Consider the following 22,975-nt stretch of genomic DNA (forward strand, 5'->3'; position numbering starts at 1 on the left):
CTTTCAAAAAAATCCTCTTGATTGTTGATGAGTAAACTGTTTATCTTTCTATATTTTTATATTTTTTAGGCGAATAAACACAAAGATATGCACATATGCAGCTTTAACATGATATTACTTTGTAATCTGTTTTTCACCCCAACCATTTGTTGGGCTTACCTTTCCAAAACAGTATGTTTAGATTGGTCTCATTCTTTGTAGAGCTGCATAGTGTTAAATATAAGTATGAATAGTCCATAATTTATCTGTCCGTTCCCCAGTTGATACTCATGCATGTTGTTTAAAATACTTGCTATTAGAAACAATGCTGAAATTTGTATCCTCATGAATACAGAAAAAATATTGAAATAAGTGGTGATATAATCTTTTTCATTGATGCAATTGGTAGGGATTTAAAAGTATGGTAAGACCCCATGTTGCAGTGAGTAGCAAATGAACATTCTTGGTCTCTGGGTGGGATTATGCAATTATTTATGTTGTTTTTGATATCATACAGTTATGGGAATTGTTAAAGCACCTATTAGGAAGGAGCATGTACAGTATAATCCCAGTCTGGGTTAGATAATGACCTGTTCATGTCCCAAGAACAAGGATGATGGCAGTTAGTCTATTTCCTCTGACCCCGATGCATGACAGCTAGTGAATATCCAGAAAGCCATTCGAAATAGACCAAAATGTTACGTGGTTTTATTTCCTGATAGGGGGATTTGAGTGATCTTCAAGGTTTTGACTCTTTCTTAAAATTTTCCTACAATTTAGTATGCATTACTTGTATAATATTAAAATAAAAGAAAGGTCAGCAAGGAAGCCAAATATAAACATGAGGTGGGAAGCACCCAGGATAATAGACGGTACTCCAGGCTGAGGATGTAGGGCAAAGACCCTTGTCCCTACTCTGCTGGGTCAAGGCATGTGAACACAGGCACACCCCCACCTCTGAACCTCTTCTCTTGCCTGTCGTGGGAGTGCCTGCCCTACCTGCTACACAGGTATATTTGAAGATAAAAATAAACTGGAAGTAGATGGGTCTTAGAGTGTTCTTCTGTCCAATCTGCTCACTTAATTTGAGTTGCTAGACTTGGGCCTGAGACTTGGGTAGCTTTCTGTCATGAAAGGGTTGTGCAAGCCAGAAGCAAAGCCAGTCTCAGGACCCAGACCAAGCTCCCAGAGTAGATGAGGGTTATAGCTTTTACGGATCTAGCTACAGGAGCTTTTACGTACGTAACAAGGGACTGGGTTATTTCTATGCATATTCAAGGATGGGCCTGCATACACAATGCAACATGTATGTTACATGTGACCCATGTTCTTCTGGGAATGGAGATCTAAGCATTAAAATGAAAGGGGGTTGACCTTATGTCATTGAAAGTTAAAGTTAGAGGCAGTGTCATGCATAAACTCCCTGGTGTGGCCCAAACTGGTTTGGTTTAATTGGCCGTTTGGCCTCAGTTTCTATCAATCACTTTCTCATTCAGTCAGAATTGTTGAATTTCTTGCTCAGTCAGAATTGTTGGGAGGGAAAGAGAATGACTGATTAGGGAGAGAAAGAAATTAAGGGGGTAGCTCTTAATCAAAGAGGAGTATGAGTTTGGTAGCTCTCACCTCCTCACGTTCTGTGTGTGTCCCCTGTCCCGTTAAACGTGCTTTGAAAAGTGAGCACCACAATGCAGGTGGGTGTTGCCTGAAATAATGATAACAACAATAGCAGATTTGGGCTTTTTTGGATCTCATGGTATTCACTTTGAAACAAATAAGTAGCCTTTTTTTTTTCTCCCCCATGTGGGTCTAAGTTTAAAATATGCCAGTTTTAGTACTCCTCATTGCCATATTTGTTAAACTTCACTATCTCAGAGGAATTGAAATAACTTGGGCACCATGTGTATTCTCAACCTTGAACTGGTACTGGCAGAGACTCCCACTGGAACACCAGTTCACCAAAGTGCTAAGTAGCCAGGGAGACCTGTGGAGCAGCACAGGCCTGCTCTCCAGCTGGGCTGCAGTCCGTACCTCTTTAGGAATGTGACAATGAAGCTGCACTTGACCACTGTCGTTGGAGCTAATAAATCCATCTCAGCGGTTGGAACTGTGCCCAGGAATAATTAAGCTTAGCTTTGACTGCCAACTCTACTTCAGGTTGTAAGTGAAAGAGTGAATGAGTCCGCGTGGAGGATTAGACACATCATTGGGCTATTAGATACATCATGGTGTGCCTTTATTGTTTCGGGGTTGAGTAATTCCACCCAGGAGGATGGGAAGTGGTCCCACACCTACCAGCCATGAGGATCACCAGACGTATGATCCTGCTGCAGGGAGGCCACTGCCTGTCACTGCTCCTGTAGTACTTGGTGCGTGTCACTCAGGAACTTGCGGCTTAAGGGAGAGGGACCTGTGCAGCCAGCCCAGGCATCTCTGTCTTATGACTGGAGTGTTGGTAGTTTAGAGCTCAGCTTGTAGAGCTAGACCCCCATCCCCATCACATGACCCTCGCGGTGTGATCTTGCATCTCTGGTTTTGTCTCTGTAAAAGGGGCTGATCCTGAATACCACCCGTGAGGCTGAGGCAACTCACGGGAAGACCTCAGCGTGATGTCTTGTGCACACAGACCATTCAGGAAAATTACTAATATTGAATTCTACCCATACGGTTTTCTTAAACATTGGTGTTTTACTTCTTGCTTTTTAAAAGTAATTCATGCTCATTGTAAGTAAATCAGAAAATATAGAAAAGTAGCAAAAACAAATCATATCACCACCCAAAGCCAGTCCCTGTAAGCATTTTGGATCATATCCTTCTCACATGTTTGTGCATGTGTGTGCAGTAGTTTCTTGGTTTGCTTTTTAGGTAATTCGTAGTTGTAATTATACTGTGCTTTATCTTCTATCTGGCATCTTTCTCCCTGACGTAATGTGAGCTCCTCCTGTCAATGTGTACATTCTCTCTGTTCTCTTATTCTACTTAGGAAAATTTATCCAGAACATTTACACTGCAATTTCATTCTGTTATCAAGAAATGCTAGGTAAATGGGTTGTAACATCTCCAAAATGGTATTTCCAAAAGATAATGATTTCCCAAATAGTACTTAAGAGAACTAGCCTCTTTCTAGGTAAATGAATTGAACACATGTAGTCAATTTTGCCACTGAAGCTTTGAGTATTATTTTAAAACACAGACATAACAGCCTTTAACCTAATTTATTTATTTTTTTCCCTTCTCAGGACAATTTTCCTTGTATTACTGTTTTCTCAATATGCCAGAAATGTTAAATTTCCTCTTCCTATTTACAAATCCAAGAAAGGGTGGACCGCATACAAGTTGCAGCTTTTCAAAATGTTCCCTGTGAGTAATGGACTTTTTTCCCCCTGACAATATTGCCTTTGGTTCATACATAAAATGTTTATGTGAAGGGAGGGTTTTCAGCAAGCCCTCCTGGGGCAGGACCCTATCTGTGCGGTGATATCAGGGTACTAATGACCACCCAAATCATCATGGACTTAAAGTTTAGAAGCAATAGAAGGTTCCAGTTCTGAAATTGGAGCACATCCTTTTAGCAGTGCTGGAGGAGGAGGAGATTGTCCTTGGGACTAAGTGAGATCTGACTCCATGTGGCCTCTGCAGGCATGATGTCCATTCTTATTTTACTACCAGACTTTGGAAGGGTTAGAGTAAATTTACCTGTGTAAAACTGCTCTCTTTCCCTGCAGTTTCATTCAAGGAGTAGATCTGCAAAGTACTGACCACGGTGGGTCCTGGGGTGTGGTGTTCAGACTGTAGAAAGGTGTGTGATTTGCTAACAACCACTAGCTTTGTTGGGCTGACAGCTTTTCCCCTCAACCACTTCAGATAATCCTGGCCATCCTTGTGTCCTGGCTGCTCTGCTTCATCTTCACGGTGACAGATGTCTTCCCTCCTGACAGCACAAAGTACGGCTTCTACGCTCGCACAGATGCCAGGCAGGGCGTGCTACTGGTAGCCCCGTGGTTTAAGGTTCCATACCCATGTAAGTATTCTCGTGTCTAGAGGGGTTAGGAGCCCAGAAAGGCCCAATTTATAGGGGTTGGAAGTTGGCAGAGTTGGCATAAAGCTTAGTTAGCAGCACGAAAAGCCTTCTTTGTCCCAGAATGTCTCCTGAAGGTCTCGCCATTCTGGTCATTAGAGGATTAGACAGCATTGTCCCCAGAAGGCAGTGATTAAGACACACAGACTATTCAGCTCCCTTCTCCGATTAACTGATTGGCTTTTTTGGCTCTGCTAGGATGAAATCCCAAATAAGTTGTCTCTTTGCTGCTTTGAGCTCTGTTGGCCAGGATTTGAGGGCATCTGCTTAGAAAAGCAAGTACAGGGCTGCTTGGTACCAGATCTGCCAAATTGAGAAAGGTTTGGAAATTAGAAAGCAAACTGCTCGAGCATGGCGGGATTTATATAATCTTTTAATGAGTAGCCATAATCTTTTAAATTTGGTCACAGCTGTAGAGGTAAACTGAAAATCACAAATGGCCGGAGAATGGATCTTCAGCTATAATTTGTGTGTTGGGTAACTCTCAGGGGAAGATAATATGATCCACAGCGGAGGTATCACCTGGATTCACATGTAGCATTTCCAGCTCCTGACTCCAAAAGTGACTTGTATGAACCCAGTGGTGGTGGTTATATGCTTCATTGTTCTATTGTGAAGACTCTATTCCCAGCATTTGAGGTTTTTATTAGAATTGAAGCCTGAGCTTTGTCAGGTTGAGCTAATTTATTCCCCTGTTTAGCTGTCTTATTTTCATATTTTATAAAGACAAGAAGAAAAAGCAAGAAAAGCCAAGAATATTAAGGTTGGGTCAGAGATGACTCCTTTAAGTATGTTGCATGATGATGATATTGGCAGTTGTTCCTGTTGTTCTTGATATGTTTTATGAAAGCTTCATAAAGTTTAGTCTTTCCAAAATAACATTCTCATCAGATCATGTGGTCTGATTGTATATTTATATATACCTCTTCTTTTCCCTAAAAAGAATGTGCATGGTTCACGAACATACCTATAATCTGAGATGGAATGAGATTAAAAATCACATGGTGAGGCAGTCAAGAAGAGGCACAGGTGGCTCCTTATGTGAGCACCAGCAGGACATGGTATGGGTCATCCAGGAGAAGCAGCTGCTCATGTGCTGAAACCAGAGAGATTTCCTGCAGGGGCCTCGAGCCATGCATGAGGAGGCAGGACTTAGAGGACAGGGCAGTTCACCAGCTCTTGGCAGTCAAAAGTTGTCATTCAGAGGTGCCCTACACGTTCACTCACTGCTATCAACAACACCCAGTGCTCTGTTCACTAAGTCACACCTCCTCGGGCACAGCCCCTGAGGACCCTGCAGGAAATCTCCCTCCTGTAAAATAACAAAATAAAACGTTCTACTTAAAAAGAAAGATGAAATAACAGATTTAAGAAGGAAGACTGGTAGACAACAAGGTTTTATTTATATCTAAAGGAAAGAGATCAAAATAACAACCCACTCCCCCCCCACCAAATTAAGACACTAAAATGAAACCATAGTTCTGTAACAGTAACATGGTAGCAGCATAAAAGCTTATTTAGAAAAAGCAAAATGTTGGTTGGTTAAGAAGCCCTCAGAGTGAGAAACATCCATTCCAAGCCAACCCGGAGATGAGATGTTGACCCAGCATGGTATTGATGGGCAAAGAATGTGCCACATCCCATCTGTGGACCTGTATACCTTGCACCTCTGATCAAGGGCTGCCTCTGCATTTCCTCACTGCTCCCTCAGGGTAGAACAGCCCCAGGCAGGAGCACTTCTACCCTCAGACACACTCCAGGCACATCGTGCACATCTTACCTTATGTGTCATTCTTCTCTTCCCAAACGTGTAGTTGCTCCCTGTTACTACGACCCATCGTCCAGTCCCCTCTAGATGGCTTATAGAGTCGTTCCTCTCTCACCCACTGCTGTGCATGAGCCCTCTGCTTCCACCAGAATGCCCTTTCCACTCGCTTATCTCCCTCTCCACACCCTCCACATCCTTCGGGGGCAACTCCGTTTCCACCTCCTCCTCTTCCAATCCTTCCCTGGACAGGGACTGACTTTGCCTTTTCCTGGCTTCCTCACTTATACTTCTTGTGACCTGTGCTCAGCTTGCTTCCCTTTGAGTTTGAACCATTACACTGTTCTGGATCTTTCGAAGTGTCCTGTTGTTCCTCAAGCTACATTGTAGGCTCTGGCATGATAGACCATGTTTTATCCATCGTTCATTTCCCGTTGTGGTTTATGCTGGGTGGTTGTATTATAGCTAACACTTCACGGGAGGAAGGACTAGCCACTTTATAAAAGGAGTCTGTTCATCCTAACAGTGGAAAAGACTCATGTGATTCTTTATTAAATAAGGTCTGTGGCTTTCAATATGCAAATAGATATACTTTTTCTTTTTTAAAGATGACCGGTAAGGGGATCTTAACCTTTGACTTGGAGTTGTCAGCACCACGCTCAGCCAGTGAGCTAACTGGTCATCCCTATATAGGATCCAAACCTGTGGCCTTGGTGTTATCAGCACCGTGCTCTCTTGAGTGAGCCACGGGCCGGCCCTCAAATAGATATACTTTTAAAGAAAAAAAAAAATCCATTGAAGGATTAAGTAAGTCCACATATTTAAAATGAAACTACAATGGGACTTCTCTTTGCTTTCTTAAATGAAACTAATTTTTTATAACATGGTTTATGATTTACTTAAAAAAGAAGTACCTGTAATACTTATATAGTAGAGAAGGGTTAACTGTTAGGATTTAAATCTACCTGGTGATTTTCACTGCTTTTTCATTTGATGCTACCCTCTGGGCAAGATAACTGCTTTTTTGTACCATGCTCTGCTTAAATCCCTCTCATATGAATTTCTATCCCAACACAGCAGGCCATGTTAAATTGTTAACAGATACTAAGCATGACTTTGAAGCAGGGAGAGAAGCAACTGTTTCTCCCAGCCAAGCAATTTCTTCTTTTAAATAAAGATGCAGAGCAGATCAATCCTTGTTATGGCCATCTTCATCTGACTCAGTATCTCTTCCCAGGCATCTGGTGTATTGATGATTAAGATTTAAAAATAAACAGTTTTCATAAGCTTCAAAATCCAAGTGGATCTTGTAGAGTCCTGAGGTTCTAAGTGGCTCAACATCCTGGTATCTTTTGCCTGCCCCCCTAGCAAAGGGAATGAGGCTCTCACGGTGGTTTTCCTCCCTCAGTTCAGTGGGGCCTGCCCACCGTCTCTGCAGCTGGCGTCATCGGCATGCTCAGTGCGGTCGTCGCCAGCATTATTGAGTCTATTGGTGACTACTACGCCTGTGCCCGGCTGTCCTGTGCCCCACCGCCTCCCATCCATGCAATAAACAGGTATGTTCCCAAGAGGACAAGTTCCCCATGGGGTCTGGAGCCTGCTCACTTTGGTCTTTAGTTTAGGTAAGCTTGGAGAAGAAACTTAGAGTCTCAGCGGCCAGCAGGAGGACTAGTTATTGGCTGTTTATCCTTGGACAAGTCACTGCCCTCATCTACTGTCCTTCTACTCATCTGTAACAGAGAGCAGAATTCCTGCCCTTCGTTACTCACAGTGACAATCAAACGTGATCCTCTCTGTGTGACCACTTCAAACCTTAAAACAAATGCCAGGCATTGTCCTTGTTCTCTGCATGGTTTTGTGTCATTTTGATATATGTGTCTATTTCAATTTTCTGTTGTCTTTTTTACCCGTCTTTTTTTTTTTTTTTTTTTTAAATATAAACTCAACTTTTAGCTTCTTTGGAGTAAAACAGGCTCTACGGGGTTATTTCTGAGTTGCAAAACTTTTGTTTTTTCCCTGTATTCCCCTGTTCAATCTTAGCTGCTGTAGTCAGATAGAAAGCACAAGGGCACTTTTTTCTTGCATGTGTAGTGGACACCTTAGCACCAGACAGTGGCTGCTCCAGTTCTGTCAAATTGATGCATTCCAGTTGTTCTTAAGGGTAGGTGCTGTGTAATCTATTCACAATTACAATTCCTATAAATAGGGATAGGAAGATCAGGAATAAATGAAAACTGCAGGATCTAGAGGTTTATGAGCTGTGGGTTTATGCTCCCAAATACTTGGTCTTTAGCTTCTGGAAGCTGATAGGGAATTGACCCTAAGGGGGCTACAGAGAAAAGAAAATAGCTCAGATCACCCACAGTTCCCCAACTGGCTTCTTCTGCCTCTCCAAATTGTGGGTGTTGAGATCAAGGGGCTGGTTCTTAGCATGTCTTGCATTGGTTCTGTTGGAGTTTTCCAGTCCTAGTTTTTACATCTTTCTCTAGTGGAGCTGCTATATATGATTAACTTTCTTATTTATCGATTCTTTTAAAAGTTTCAATGTTTACAAAATTGCAAAACATTTCCTTTCTAATGAAACTGGATTTTAAAGTAAAGGATTAAATCAATATGTTTTATTTGTCTTAGACTCCAACAGATGGCTTTATTTTCTGGCTAAAAGTAATGATTAAAAAAATCTGTCTCTAATGTGTGGTTTAGGTGCTTCTCAAAATTGAAGAAGCATGGGGGGGATCCTGTTAAAATGCAGATTCTGCTTTAGCAGGTCTGGACTGGGGCCTGAGAGTCTGCATTTCTAAACCCATTTCCCAGGGGATGCGGAAGCTGCAGGTCTGTGGACCACACTTTTTTTGGGTTGCAAACGTTTAGAGCGTATTTGAGTGCTTCCCCCATTGAATGAACGTTTCTCTTTCCCCCATCCCTTTACATTTTAGGGGGATTTTCGTGGAGGGTCTCTCCTGTGTTCTCGATGGCATATTTGGTACTGGGAATGGCTCTACTTCATCCAGCCCCAACATTGGAGTTTTGGGAATTACAAAGGTACAAATGTTTTCTAATGGTTGGGCCTCTAAGCGTTCATCCATTTTACTGATCGGTCTGACCACTGTGAGTTCTAAAAAGAAGGGTCTCTGATTTCTGAGGTCAACTTCTCCCCCATCTACTTTTTGTTCTTTGGTAGGTCTTTGGAATGGCCTACTTGGAGGTCTCTCCTCCCTTGGCTGGCCTGGGTGGGGAGGCACTCAGGTGCTATCATTTCTTCGTGCGGTTTGCAAGTATTGATTAAGCACCGACTCTTTCCCAGGCTTCTGTTCTAGGCACTTGGGATGTATCAGTGAATAAAAGGTGGGGTTTACATTCCAGCAAGGGAGGACGATCAGCAGTAAGCACAATGAGTCAGTAGATGATACAGTATGTCAGGCAGTAATAAGTATTGGGGAGAAAACATGGACAGGGTGGGGGGATTGGGAGAGGGCAATTAAGTGTTAAATAGGGGCCAGGCCTCATTGAGAAGGACCTGAAGGCTAGAGGAGGGAGCCTGGGGAAGAGGGTTCCAGACAGGGATATGGCCAGTACAGAGCTCCATCCTGGGAGTGGGAGGTCAGCAAGGAGGCCAGTGGGCAGGAGCAGAGCAAGGTAGGTGTGGGGAGTAATAAGGGCAGGTGAAGTCTGCCAGGTAGCACAGGCCTGTAGGCAGTCACAGACACTGAGTGGAAGGGGGTGCTGCAGAGAGCAGTTTCCTACGATGAGAGCAGACCATGGGGAAGGGGGGAGGTAGAAACAGGAGACTGATTGGGAGGTGTCACTGGTTCTACATGAGAGATGATACCACTCACTAGAGAAAATCCATTCTATGTTGAAGAATTAAAGTAGTTTTCAAACCTTAGCAGCAGAATCCTTCTCTCTTTTAAATAAAATGTGATGTGGAGTCCAGCAGATAAGTCACAGTGAATCACTCAGGGTGTAGCAGGGCCTGGGTCTGCAGTCCTACCCACTTGCCTCTCCTCCCCACCCCACCCACAAACACTTAAACCTGGGGCTGCCCCACCCCAAAATCCAGTTTCCATAAAAAGGAGCCTGCTCCCAGGCCTTTCAACTTTATTACTAGCAAATAAACTTTATATCCTATTGCCTTAGGCCAAGGAGTGCAGTTTGCCAGGGTGTTAAGAAATGCAGCTCAACCCACAGGGCATTGTATGTTGTGCAACTAGATAGTGTTGTAACTGGTTCTCCATCCTTGATGGCCCGTATGACTCACCAGTCTCCTCACCCGAGGACTTTGGGGTGAGCCCGGAAACCTTCTAGAACTGTTTGACCTCTGAAAAATTGTAAAATTTCCAAAGAAATCTTACCCCCCAGATCCATGCAAGATTCTATAACCAGATGAAAGCAAACCACATGCTAAGCTTGATCACTTTTGATTACAAGTCCAGGTGAGAGGGAGCTGCGTGCATGCACATGCACGCGTGGCTGTTTGTTCATTACCCCTATGTCGGCAGGGCCGTGCCAGAGCTCAGCTTCAGGTGTGCTGATGGCCCTTTCTGCTGCCTGTTGCTCCTGGTGCAGGGCAGGTGAGAGAGGGCTGTCTGATGGGCACTTCCTCCAGCACCATTGCTAGGGCCCTACCACTGCCCATGGTGAGCAGCAAGTGCTGAGCACAGGGAGCTCAGGGAATGGTCTGATGGGCACAGAATGGGGCATAAGCCAGCCACTCCTCAGCCAGTTTGCTGCCAGGATCCTGTAGACATATAGCTAATCCTGAATAAGACAGTCATAAAACTGTTGTAGATGGAGGCACGCTTAGGTTTGGAAGACAGTTAACAAGCCACCTCTTTCTGCACCCTTTTAAAATACATCATCACGGAACATAGCCAAGGTCACTCCAAGATCCCTGAAGGGAGTTAGCTCCTTAAAGTTCCCTTCTGGTTTGGGGATTAATTATCTTTATTAAATTTATTAAAATTTGAGTGGTGCCAGCTTATTTGGAAAAGGCACCCTGCCAGCACTTTTTAATGAGCTTACTGATTTTCCCTCTAATTCTCTTTGGGCCCAGCCACTGGAGCCACTTCCTTGAGGCCAAGGCGGCATCTAGTCCCGGGCAGTGTCAGCCCTGGAATCTGTTCTGCATCACCCTGAATCACAAGACTTGATTCCCCAAGAAGAGGGGTATAATCGAGGTCACCTACATAGCCACCTTGGAGCAGGGAAGTGGGGCTTGAGCAGAAATTTCTCTGTGGCCTGAGCCCTGCAGCTGATGGGAAGACCCCTGGCCAGGAGAAAGGAGGCTCAAGTTCTATGCCGTATTTTGTCCCTCATGCAGGCAAAGGACTTGTGACAAGTCAGTCTTCCAAGTTGAACTCAGCCCTGAAGTCCTGCAATTCTAGATCTAGATCTGTGCTGTCCAGTATAGTAATTGGTAGCCACATGTGGCTGTTTAAGTTTAAATTCTTTAAAATTAAAAATTCAGTTCCCCAGTGGCACTAGCATTATTTCAAGGGCTCAGTAGTTATATGTGGCTTGATGGCTCTTAGTAGACAGCACAATAAAGATCATTTCCATTATTCTAAAAAGTTCTAATGGACAGCACTCGTCTGGACCACTGTACCAAATTTTCAGGGCATATAAAAAGGGGGTGATCTGTGTCTCTTCCAAAGAATCTGCCTCCATTTCCTGGCAACCCTAATATTTGCCATCTTTTATGCAGTAATTGCATTCTCTGTACATGGAATTTCTTTCTTTCTTTCTTTCTTTTTTTTAAAGATGACCGGTAAGGGGATCTTAACCCTTGACTTGGTGTTGTCAGCGCCACACCCTCCGAAGTGAGCCAAGCGGCCATCCCTATATACAGATCCAAACCCATGGCCTTGGTTTTATCAACACCACACTCTCCCAAGTGAGCCACGGGCCGGCCCTTGTACATGGAATTTCTAACCTGTTTGCTGAAGAGTTGTGGTTTCCTACCCCATAGTGTGTTCTGGAGTTCTGAGGAGTTGGATTCCATGTGCAGGACTTCTCTGCTGAGTGTGTTCCAATGTCCTACAGAGAAGGGCAGCATGATGTGGTAGGGAGGGTGACTGCTTTGGATTCCAGCACTGGCACTGGCACTTTTTGTACCATGACCACGGGCAAGTTACGTCACCTCTCTGGGTCTCTGTGCCCATGTGTGTAAAGATAGCTTGCATGGTGTTAGAATTAATAACTTGATGTAAAAGTACTTAGCAGAGTCCTGGATGGAGAAGGTACACAGTAAGCCATAGGTATCATCATTGTAGCTATTTAGCTCTTCGTTCACTTCTAGGAACAGAATAAATACCATCTCCCTGGCTGTGTTATCTCTTTAGTGGTGTCCAGGGGAAGGTCTTTTCTCTTTGAGGCATTCTACACTGTTGAAGACTTTAGAAAGTCAGAAATGCAGGGTCAATTTTCTGATGGTCCTAGAGACAGAGCCGCAGTTCAGGAAGGAGATCAGAAGGGAGGTGCAGAGGAGGTTGCAGGGAATGGGTAGAGTGTGAGGAGACGCAAAGGCCTTGTTCAAGCAGCAGGAGGGCAGGGCTGTCAGGGCTGTATCTCTGGTGTTCAGAACAAAAGCATACGATAGACACTCAGTTCATAGTCATCTAACATAAAAATGGCTTGGTTGCTGTTTGTTTTTTTTGACAGCGTCAAAGGCAGATCAAGCTTCCTTGCATGGTTTCCACATAAGCAGTATTATTTCAGGTGTCCCTAGGGCCAGCCTGGCCCATACCCTGTAGCCAACGGGGCTGCCTGAGCCAGCTGGGAGTCTTTGGGTAGGCTGTCCCTTCTGCCTGGATGCTCTTCTTCAGTGGATACTTACTCAGCCCGCAAAACCATCTCCAGCAACCTTCGACAACTCCAGGGTTTCTCCTCCTTGCTGCTGGGCTCCCACACAACAGAACAGTGTGGCAGTGCAGGGGTTTCATCACAGACTTGTGACTTAACTCATATGTGCATCCTCCCATCCTGCAGTCTCACAAGTGCTGGTCACTGGTCCTCAAGAATGTTGGCTGAAAAGTGAGCTATTCGTAAACAAAAGGCTTCCTTATGTTGTCATAGCAGCCAAGCATGAACCAGTTTTTGTTGACTTTTCAGTTTGTGTGATCTTTTCCACTGCTTTTCTACCTTTCGTGGTGTGGGGAGGGGCTGGATTGGGACAGTAGAGGCTGGGGGACAGTAGAGGCTGACAGTGTCATCAGTGACTCAGTCCAGTTGGATGGACATCTCCATATGCACAGTAAAAGACTAGGCTCTGGTGCCTCACCGGCTGACCCGGGGGTCCCTTGAGAACTTTGTGCAGCATTGAAGTGTTCCATACCTGCACTATCCCACGTGCTCGCCACCAGCCACATGCACCTCGTGAGCACTTGAAGCATGACCAGTGCAAATGAGGAGCTAAATTAAAATTTTCATTTTATTTTAATAAAAATTTAAGTAGCAATCTTTTCCTCACCCTAAGTTGTATATAATGCTCTGACACTCCCCCAAACGTTTCTGGAACCTCCTTTACCCAGTGTACATCGTCAGTGTGTTTTCTTGGAAGTGGCTGTACAGAATAAGTGCCAACAGTGCAGGATTCTTGAGCCAGATGCCAACTCCACCCCCAGTTATCTGGGTTACAGGCTAGACAGAAACTTCTAGAAGACAGAGATCAGGTTTAACAGATAAGGATCAGACCATGTAGGAAATGCTATACATGGAGCTGTGGAAGCCCAGAGTAGAGGAAGCCAAGTCCTTGAATTAAGGAAAGCTTTTCAGACAAGTAGCATTTGGGTTGTATTTTAAAGGCTGTGTCTGGGAACTAGCCAGGAAGGGGTTGTGGGGAGGGGGATGTGGGGATGGGTGTCCAGGTGGACATGCTGGGACATACCTGGATGGGACACTGGGGTGAGGGCTGGCAGGTGTGGCTTTGTTGGGAGGAGCCTGATTTCATGAGAACCAGAGGGTTTAAGCAGGGGACTGACACCCCAAATCAATGTGTTGAAAAGATCACTCCATGGCAGTGTAGGGGACAAATGGGTGGAGGAAAGGCCAGAAGCAGCAAGTCCAGGTGGGAGGCTGTCACGTAGGTCAGTGCTTGCCAGGCACCACTCAGGCCACATTACGCATCTCTCATTTAATCTTCAAAGCAAAACCACACAGTTTACCTGTTGACAGACTCCCCGAGAGGCTAAGTCACTTGATGGACACACAGTCAGGGGCGGAGCAGGGACATCAGCCCAGAGCTCTGCATTCTTTGGCCCCTACACGATGCCACCTCTCGTGAGCAAGACACCGTGAGGAGAGGAGGTTCCGGCGTGTTGGGGGTTTTGTCTGGCTTGGGGTGTGGGAAAGATGGAGTTGATGCTGTAGTGCTTTGGGGTGGGTTGACGTGGTGAAGGTTGGTGTCAGGAACCCAGGAGAGAAGCAAGGCGAAGTGTAAATTTTGTATTTGAGACTCCAGAGGGCCATCCTGGCCCGATGACCAAGTGAAGACATTGGAGGCCCAGGGCTTGAGCATGGGGTGAAGTCACCTGGGTGTGGAGAAGCAGAGGCCAATTCCAGGGCCACCCACAGTCAAGGCACCAGGCAAGAGAGGAGTCAGCCAGCAGGGGGGACAGGGAAAGGGGGCAGGAATCTCTACTCGGGGTCTGTTTATAGTAATTTATAGAAATTGTGTATTGAGATCAGTCTCTGTTAACTGAAAGTTTAAAGAGCGTCTAGGTTTTGCCTGAGGATCGTGTCACATGTGCCCTGGGTCCTGGGAGGCTGCCAGAGGACGGCAGGGTGAGCCCGTGTCCACTCTCTGCTGTGTCCACAGGTCGGCAGCCGCAGGGTGATTCAGTATGGCGCAGCCCTCATGCTTGCCTTGGGCATGATCGGGAAGTTCAGTGCCCTCTTCGCGTCTCTCCCGGATCCTGTGCTCGGAGCCCTCTTCTGCACCCTCTTCGGTAAAATCCCTCTGCCTGGGTAGGGGCTTCCCTCTCAGGCTCCTTTCTTTGAGTGGATCATGGTGTTTTTAGACTCCCTTCAGTAAGATTGAAGGTAACAGTAAATTTTCATTTTAAAATGCAAAAGGATATGCCTTCAAAAAATGAAAACCTACATCACTCTCCAAGTTGAATTTGTTAAAGGTAGAACCAACAGTAAGAACAGTTATGTGACAAAAATTAAGATTAAATTTAGTGTCTTTAGTGTTTCTAATTGATTTAACTCAAATTTCTTTCCCTGTGAATGAGCCATTTAAAACTGGCCATTTTTACAATAGGACTCGATTTGATGATCTCTGTGCCATTACTTGTAGGAATCAGACACATCCCAGATATTTGGGTGGGTTTCCCAATTTAATTGAAACGTTTGTATAGAGGGAAAACCTATGTCCTTAGTTTTCTACTTGATCTTAAGAAAAGTAATGTGATGTTTATGCCCGTGTTTAAGGCCAGATTGTGCTCAGGCCAAGGGTTGTTTGGATCAGAGACTGGGGTGTTCACTTTCTAGCCCCACAGTTCTCCTGCTTCCTGTCACTTGCACTGGTCTCCTGGTTTCTTTCTGATGGACAGAGAAAAGACACCAGGCAGCCTTGGACTGCCGTGAGTAATCTGTCACTGTCGCTGTAGGCAAACGTAATGGAACTTGTGCTCTGGTGTTTTCTCTCCAGGAATGATCACGGCTGTTGGCCTCTCTAACCTGCAGTTCATTGACTTGAATTCTTCCCGGAATCTCTTTGTGCTTGGATTTTCAATCTTCTTTGGTCTCGTCCTTCCAAGTTACCTCAGACAGAACCCTCTCGTCACAGGTGAGGGAAACAGACCTTGAATCTTGGGAGGAATTGAAAGCACAGCTGCCGATTTACAAACAGCTCTTCACCAGTGGGGGAGGACTTTGGAACTTCAGGAATTGTTGTGGTGAACACTTGTCTGTGCGTCTCTTTTGAAGCTTTCTTTGTAGCAGTTTATCTCTGGGCTTCCCACATAAGCTGGCAGGTACATATAACTGATGTGGATCTTAAGGTCTCTCTCATGTAACATAGTATTAGTCATTTTAATAAAGTGAATAGTTCAGTGGCATTTTTACATTCACAATATTGTACAACCACCACCTCCATTTAGTTTTCAAAACATTTTCATCAACCCAAAATAAAACTGGATACTCAGTAAACTGTAAAACTCCCATCGTCTCCCTTTCCCCCAGCCCCCGGCAACCACCAGTCTGCTTTCTGTTTCTATGGATTTAACCGTCCTAGATATTTCATATAACTAGGATCATACAATTTGTGACCTTTTGTTTCTGGCTTTTCTCACTTAGCATAATGTTTTCAAGATTCATTCATGTTGTAGGATGTATAAATACTTCACTCCTTCTTATGGCTGAATATTCCATGGTATGTATATACCATAATTTGTTTATGCATCTATCCACTGATGGGCAATTTTGGTTGTTTCCACCTTTTGGCTATTGTGAATAGATAGTGCTGTTAGGAGCATTTTTGTACATGTACAGTCAATTCTCATTATTCATGATAGTTACGTTCTATAAAGTTGCCACAGACACCAAATTAGCAAATATTGAACCATTGCCCCTAGGGGAAGTATGGCCAACAGCACTATAACTCATGCCTGAGTGAATCTTATCTAACACATCTTATCTTTTCTCTGTAAGACACATCACAGCCTTCTTGTGTTTAGGAACACTAGACAGCATGTCAGCACAACCCTTGGTTTATTTTTGGCAGCTGGCCTACTGGGATCCAAACCCTTGACCTTAATGGAAGTGCTCCATCAACTGAGCCACCAGCCAGCCCTGTATTTATTTATTATTATTATTTTTGGTGGCCATTTTAAACACTGAAATCGCCAACAAAAAGCAGTAAGTGTGACAAATGTGTTCTAAAGAGACTGCAAAAAGGGCGCTTGTTTACAGTATAAGAGTGAAACTAGAAGGCAGAACGTCGCCTTGTTTGACCTCAGCTGGGAACATGTGTGTCAGGCGACTCAAATTCTTCCTAGCTCTGTGTGGGCCCGTGAATGTCTGTGAAAGTGCCTAGAGTATCCATTTGGGGATTACAAATAAATGTTAACACATAGGCAAATTCATAAATATGGAATCCTAGAATAATGAGCACAGATTGTATGGTTTTGAGTACCTGTTTTCAGTTCTTCTGTGTATATGCCCAGGAGTGGAATTGCTGGGTCATATGGTAATTCTTTTTATTTTTGGCAGTTGGCTGGTGTGGGGATCCGAACCCTTGACCTTGGTGTTACAAGGGGGTTATATGGTAATTCTATGTTTAACTTTTTGAGGAGCTGCCAAACTTTTCCACGATGGCTGTACTGTCTCATGATCCCCCAGCTGTACGAGGGTTCTTATTTCTCCACATCCTCACTAACAGTTATTTTCTGTTGAGGATCATTATATTTTAAGTATAGAAAGTGTGTGAACTTCCTAATTATAAAGAGTTTCTTGCTGCTTTTTACATTTTAGTATACCAAGTTCATGGAAGGACATCTTTATAAATCTATTTGTTCCTGATTAAAAGTAGCTAAGCACTAATTAGTAACTCAGGATACTGAAAACCCTTGTTTGATTGCAAATATTACAAATATTTTTGTTGTCTTATTATTCACTTTGTAATTTTTTTCAGCCTTACAGCAGCCATTTTTTAAAGTCTGCAGATAATACCCTAGTTCATTATAGGGTGAACATCTTTCTATTAGATTCATTGTCTATGCACCCCTATTAGGAATTTTTCTTACGGAGGAGATACCTTTGGATTATTGTTGAAAGTATTCATGGTAGTTTAAAATATTACTGGCAAAAATTTATCTACACATGTACAGTTGAGAAATTTATACTTTCATATACTGCATTGACTGTTGGAAAAGTATATTTCTTTCTGAGTCAAGGGCAGGCCCACCCTGTCTGCAGTGATGACCCTTTTGGCCATATTCTGTTTCTAGGTATAACAGGAATCGATCAGGTGTTGAATGTTCTTCTCACAACTGCTATGTTTGTAGGAGGCTGCGTGGCTTTTATTTTGGATAACACTATCCCAGGTATGTGGTATATATCAAACATGCTTATTACATATGTGAGTTAGTTTTTGCTAAATAAAATGGGAAGCAGGAGGAGTAAATCAGTTCAAAGCCATCACTGATTAAAACTGTGTCCTAAAACAATTGAGATGACACTCCCAGCCTCACATATGAATCAGTTTTTTGCTAATAAACTTATTAATTTTGGTTCTTTTGCTGGATGGCATTTAAGAAACAGCAGGTGAACTGCCCGTGTGGGGTGAGGTGGCAGGGAGATGCCTTGAGCACACCCCGGGCTCCTAACTCCCCTCACAGGCTGAGCCCAGTGCCCTGCAGCATGACTTCCATCAGTTCCTTCACACACTCCTCTGAGCCAGCTGGTAGCAGCCTATGGCACTTCTGCTTGGGAAGCGTGTCCTTTAAATGAGTCCTTCCCAAGGCCAGCTAAGACCACAGGACAGTGGAGGACAGTGGACAGAGGCTGAGGTCAGTGATGAGGGACTGCAGGGGGCTCTGTCTCTCCAGCACCCACGACCCCTGTTCATTGTTGTGTTCTGTGCCGAGCATCACCGTGGTAAGGTGCTGCTGTGGCATGCTGGTAGACTGACCTGCCTTCACGGAAGGGTGATGCTTATCCTTGGGCTTGAAAGATTTGTTGATATTTTTCCCATAAAGGATTCCTCCTTCAAAAAACCTCAATCAAGAGGTTGCTAGGGACATCAGGGATGGACACTTCAGGTGGAAGGAATCACACACATGAGTAGGTGGAAGGTGTTAGATTTAAGAGGGTTAATAACTAACACCCTCTTCCTCTCCTAAGTCAGAACTAATTGGAAGGGGTGGAGTCAGGTGGATGGAAATTAAACTCAGCTTAATTACTGAAACACTGATGGCAGGGCATAGCTTGGAAGTTCAAAAAATTCATAGGCTTCCTAAATACTGCACCATAGAATCAAACTCATCTCCCAGGTTCAGGCAGAGAAGCGTATTGTTAGGTATCTCACATAGCCAACAGCAGATGCCAGTGGTCCTCTCTATACTGGGAAAATCTGGGAAAAGAAGTCCAAGAGTTGCTGAGCCCTGTTTGCCTAGATCTTTCTCACAGACTCATCTGTCAGGGTACAGAGTAGCTAGGAAGTGTTGCTCCAGTGGAAGTTCACCCTCACAGGAGCACAATGAGTGGGGAATACATGACAGATGCAACCCCCGCCTACCACACACACACAAATGGAGCAAAGCAGTGTAGAACTTAGGCATGTCTGGAGGGGGCTGAGTGTGCAGTGGCCAGTTGATGAAGGTATTGTATGACATAATGAAGACTGCATGCCGTTTTACAAAGCTCCAATTTGCATTTTAGAGAGTTATTCTTTGCACAGTATTTGAAAACAGATTAAGGGGAGCAAGTGGTGAGATGGAAGACTGGATGACCAGTTAGGAGACCAGCACAGTGACCAGGAAAGAAATACCATGGCTTGGGCTGGACCTCCACAGTGAACATTGACAGCAGGGTCACGTGAAGGGACAGAGAGGAGGTGATTGCTTGAATGTGGAACAGGGAGGGGCTGGTGACTCTTAGCTGAGCAGCTATAACTCCTCAGGTGTTCTTTGCTGTCACCTGGGCAGGGTTGATCCTCAGGACAGTATATTGGAGAGTCTTGTTCTTGGTAGAACTGTTAAATTAAGCATTCCTTTGTTTTGTTTTGGCGTGTGTGTGACAGGTACTCCTGAAGAAAGAGGAATCAGGAAATGGAAGAAGGGCGTGGGCAAGGGGAACAAGTCACTCGATGGCATGGAGTCCTACAATTTGCCATTCGGCATGAACATTATTAAAAAATACAGATGCTTCAGTTACTTACCCATCAGCCCAACCTTTGTGGGCTACACGTGGAAAAGCCTCAGGAAGAGCGATACCAGCCGGAGTTCAGATGAAGACTCGCAGGCCACGGTATAGCCTTAGCTGCATCCTGTGGCCTGGCCACAGTGAAGCATGTATCTGTAGTTCCTTGCTGGGTAACAAGAAGTAAAATATATGTTTGTATATCTACATTTACATTCTGCACCCCAGAGCTAAGACAGATTGCAGGTAGCTTTTCTGTTGTGAGTGGTGATCGTGTCCATGATGTCTTGCCCAACTCCTTATTTAAGCCCTTGACCCCTTGCCCTTCACAAGTGTCCACTGCTGGCTGTGGTCACTGAACTTGAAGTTCCAGTCCTCCCATGGGGGCTGATATTTGAAATCTGCAGCAATTCCTTTTTCTGTCCCTTTCTACCACCCAGTGCTAGCTTTCCTATAAGCTGCCTCCAGGGTCCAGGGGCTTTCTGTTTTAGAGGCCTCGGACCTGCTTACTTTTTATTTGATCTCGGCCTGTGCCTGCAGAGACCTCCTCTGACCAAGGGACACCAGTGTCCTCTCATTGTTGCCATTAACTGGTCAAGTGCGATTCTGTTGTCCCTGACACTCTTGTAGGAGGAAAAAAGCAGGGGAATGGCTGCCCTCTGCCTGGGTCTGGGCATGTTTAAGGTCTGTACAGTTAGCGATGGATGTAAATCTATGTGAGGGATTGGAGGGGAATGGAAAGGACCCTAAAGTCGTTATTTGATTCTTGACTTCTCTTTTTCCCTGCCACCCCGGCCCACCTGTGCCAGCATGTTTCATACTGACCTCTTTTCTCTAGTGGCTGAGACACACTCTGTGGCATTTATCACTACTGGCTGGTGTGACGGGTATGGCGTGCCACACAAGGGCACTGATCAGATAAGCTCATGGGAATCTTGGCTCTGCTGTCATGTGGATGTTATTGTTATGTGCGTCTATGATTACAAGGTTTTATTCCTATTTAATGTTATTGACTATAGCAGATTTTTGAAATCAGTGTTTTTCCACGTGACCCTCTTTCCTTGCATCCCTATTATTCATCCCCTTCCCCCTGCCCTTTCCACCGATTAAGAAAAGAACCAGCATTTGTAAAGCTGTGGACACCATCAGGGAAGCTTGTTATAATGGCTTTTGAAGGCCAGTAACCATTGTTGTGGTTGTGTTTTGTATTGCTCGATACCATGAATGTGTAAATACTGTAATGCCTAATCTATTTATCAAAACTGACTACTGGACCAGAGCCCGGAAACCATGGGTCAAGTTTTATGTGAATTTGTTTTGTGAAGAAGGGAGGCTGGGTAGGTGACAGACAGAGCCACCATATTGAATGGTCCATCATCCCAATCAGTTCATCAATCCAGTTCTCCTGTTGCAAGTCATTTCTGGCAGACTGTGGGTTGTTACATTTCTGTGGCTTGTTACATTGCATGTCCTTTAGATCTTGATTTTGCAGAGGGTAAGCTTAGATCCCTTAGCCAAATACTGCTTTTCTCTTAAGTTGTTGCAGAAAGTGGTGAGAAAAGCAGCTGGCAGGCTCCCTCTGTTAAGAGAGTTCTGATTAATAACACTGAGTTCTTTAGGAAAAAAAGACTTCTATTGAATTTGAAGTTTTTCAGCCAAAGGAAAAGCCTGAGACATAAAATGGTGACCTTGCTTCATGAGGTTGTGCTTCTTAAGTGGTCGTTGACCTGGCCAAGCTTTGGCGGGCAGCAGGCATTCCTGTCTCCACAGCAGGGCCGTGTGTCTACACAGTTGCATCTCCTGCCTCCCTGGCTCAGGCCGGCTTGGCTTCCCCATGCTGTGATGTCTGTGTGTGTCACTGCAGCCCCTTGACTCCTGGGAGTTTGGGGCTTCGAGGTTTATTATGGTTAAGAACATCTCAGTACCACTGCTTTGTTTTGCCAAAATCTTACTGCAGATTAAGTAAAGAATTAGATCCTAAATTACATTAGTTTTGTACGTTTTTTAAATGCATATGCAATATATAGTTCCTTTAGATGCACACTGGTTAACAGTCTCATTCCTCTTAATTTGGCAAGCCTTGAGGCTGACAACGCTCCGACACCAAGTTGCTCTCAGTTTCTTCTATTTGTATTTTGTGTAGCAGCTCCAATTTCTGTGCTTTGAAAAATGGGGACAACTGCTAAACGTCCTATAGATTTGCAATATTCTAGCTCTGTAGATGAGCAGAAGGACCAAACATCCCAATAAAAGCATCCATACCATCGGGAATTCAGGAGGAAGTTCTCTTCAACATAACTGGGCATCTTGCCTCCCAGTGAGTAACACCCAGAGTGTGTATTTCAGATGTCCAGAAACCCACTCCCTTCGGAAACCCCTCCTGGGGCCGGGTTTTATCTGTAGGCTTCAATCCTGCTAGTCTGGCAGATGTCTCTGTGAGCATTCACATGGGGAGGGAAGCCCTGCACCCATACCTCCCATTAGAAAGAGGATTTCTGCCCTTCTTATTCTATTGAGGCCAACTTTCAATATTCTTCCCAAGCAGGGGGAAGGACCCGTGAGGTAGGGAGAAAAGAGGGAGTCTGACTAGACATCCAGATTGAGCCTTGTACTTTCTGTACAGCCTTAAGTGATTGGAGTCTCCTAATAACTAATAAATCTTGCACATGCATCACATACACAGACTGTTTTAGGAAGTGCTCCTCCTGCTAGCACATGTGCTGTAGAATGAAAGTCTGTAAGTGAAAGAAAAAAGAATGTACTCATCTATTTCTTGAGTTTAAGCACACCTGAGGGGAGGTTTTGGGGGACACGTTATTGGCCTCCATTACTGAGCTGCATACCGCCATGCTTTGTTTTGCCAGTAGAATGTTATAAGATATTTTCGATGTGAATGTCTTTGCAGGCCGTCAGTCTCCAATATACACTCACCCACCACCTTCACAGGTCACCGGCCTGGTCCTTGAAAGAAAGCCTTTGAGTTGGTGATCCCAACGTGGGAAGTAGAAAGTATTCATAAGGACAGGAGATGGTGCCATATTCACAGTGGGGGCGGGGGGACCACAACCCTGGATCACAGAACGATGGGAAATGAAGCTCCAGTCTTCGTAAGTGATTTTCATTCTCATTAGGCAGTTAAACTTAGATTCATTAATACATTTACTTTCAAAATCCTTCTTGAGTGTTTCGAATGTTCACTTTTAGTTAGTTTCTTGGGATTGATCAAGGCAAGAGAAATGGCACAACCGCACCAGCTAGAATGAAGCGTCATAGGTCCTCCTGGTTTCCCGTTT

At 44.5% G+C, this 22,975-nt stretch overlaps 1 protein-coding gene across 1 annotated transcript in view; it reads left to right on the top strand.

Moving 5' to 3' along the window:
- The window catches only part of SLC23A2 (solute carrier family 23 member 2), a 127,648-nt gene extending 106,499 nt beyond the window's left edge, over positions 1-21,149 (top strand). The window contains exons 9-16 of the mRNA XM_063091151.1: positions 3,216-3,336; positions 3,841-3,997; positions 7,228-7,375; positions 8,756-8,861; positions 14,635-14,764; positions 15,472-15,609; positions 17,771-17,866; positions 19,564-21,149. Coding sequence (XP_062947221.1) covers positions 3,216-3,336; positions 3,841-3,997; positions 7,228-7,375; positions 8,756-8,861; positions 14,635-14,764; positions 15,472-15,609; positions 17,771-17,866; positions 19,564-19,796 — 1,129 coding nt within the window. The 3' untranslated portion in view covers positions 19,797-21,149. The remainder of the gene's footprint in view (positions 1-3,215; positions 3,337-3,840; positions 3,998-7,227; positions 7,376-8,755; positions 8,862-14,634; positions 14,765-15,471; positions 15,610-17,770; positions 17,867-19,563) is intronic.
- Positions 21,150-22,975: the final 1,826 nt, after the last annotated feature.

The sequence above is a fragment of the Cynocephalus volans genome, chromosome 1 (genome assembly GCF_027409185.1).
Source record: "Cynocephalus volans isolate mCynVol1 chromosome 1, mCynVol1.pri, whole genome shotgun sequence".
Classification (NCBI taxonomy): domain Eukaryota; kingdom Metazoa; phylum Chordata; class Mammalia; order Dermoptera; family Cynocephalidae; genus Cynocephalus; species Cynocephalus volans.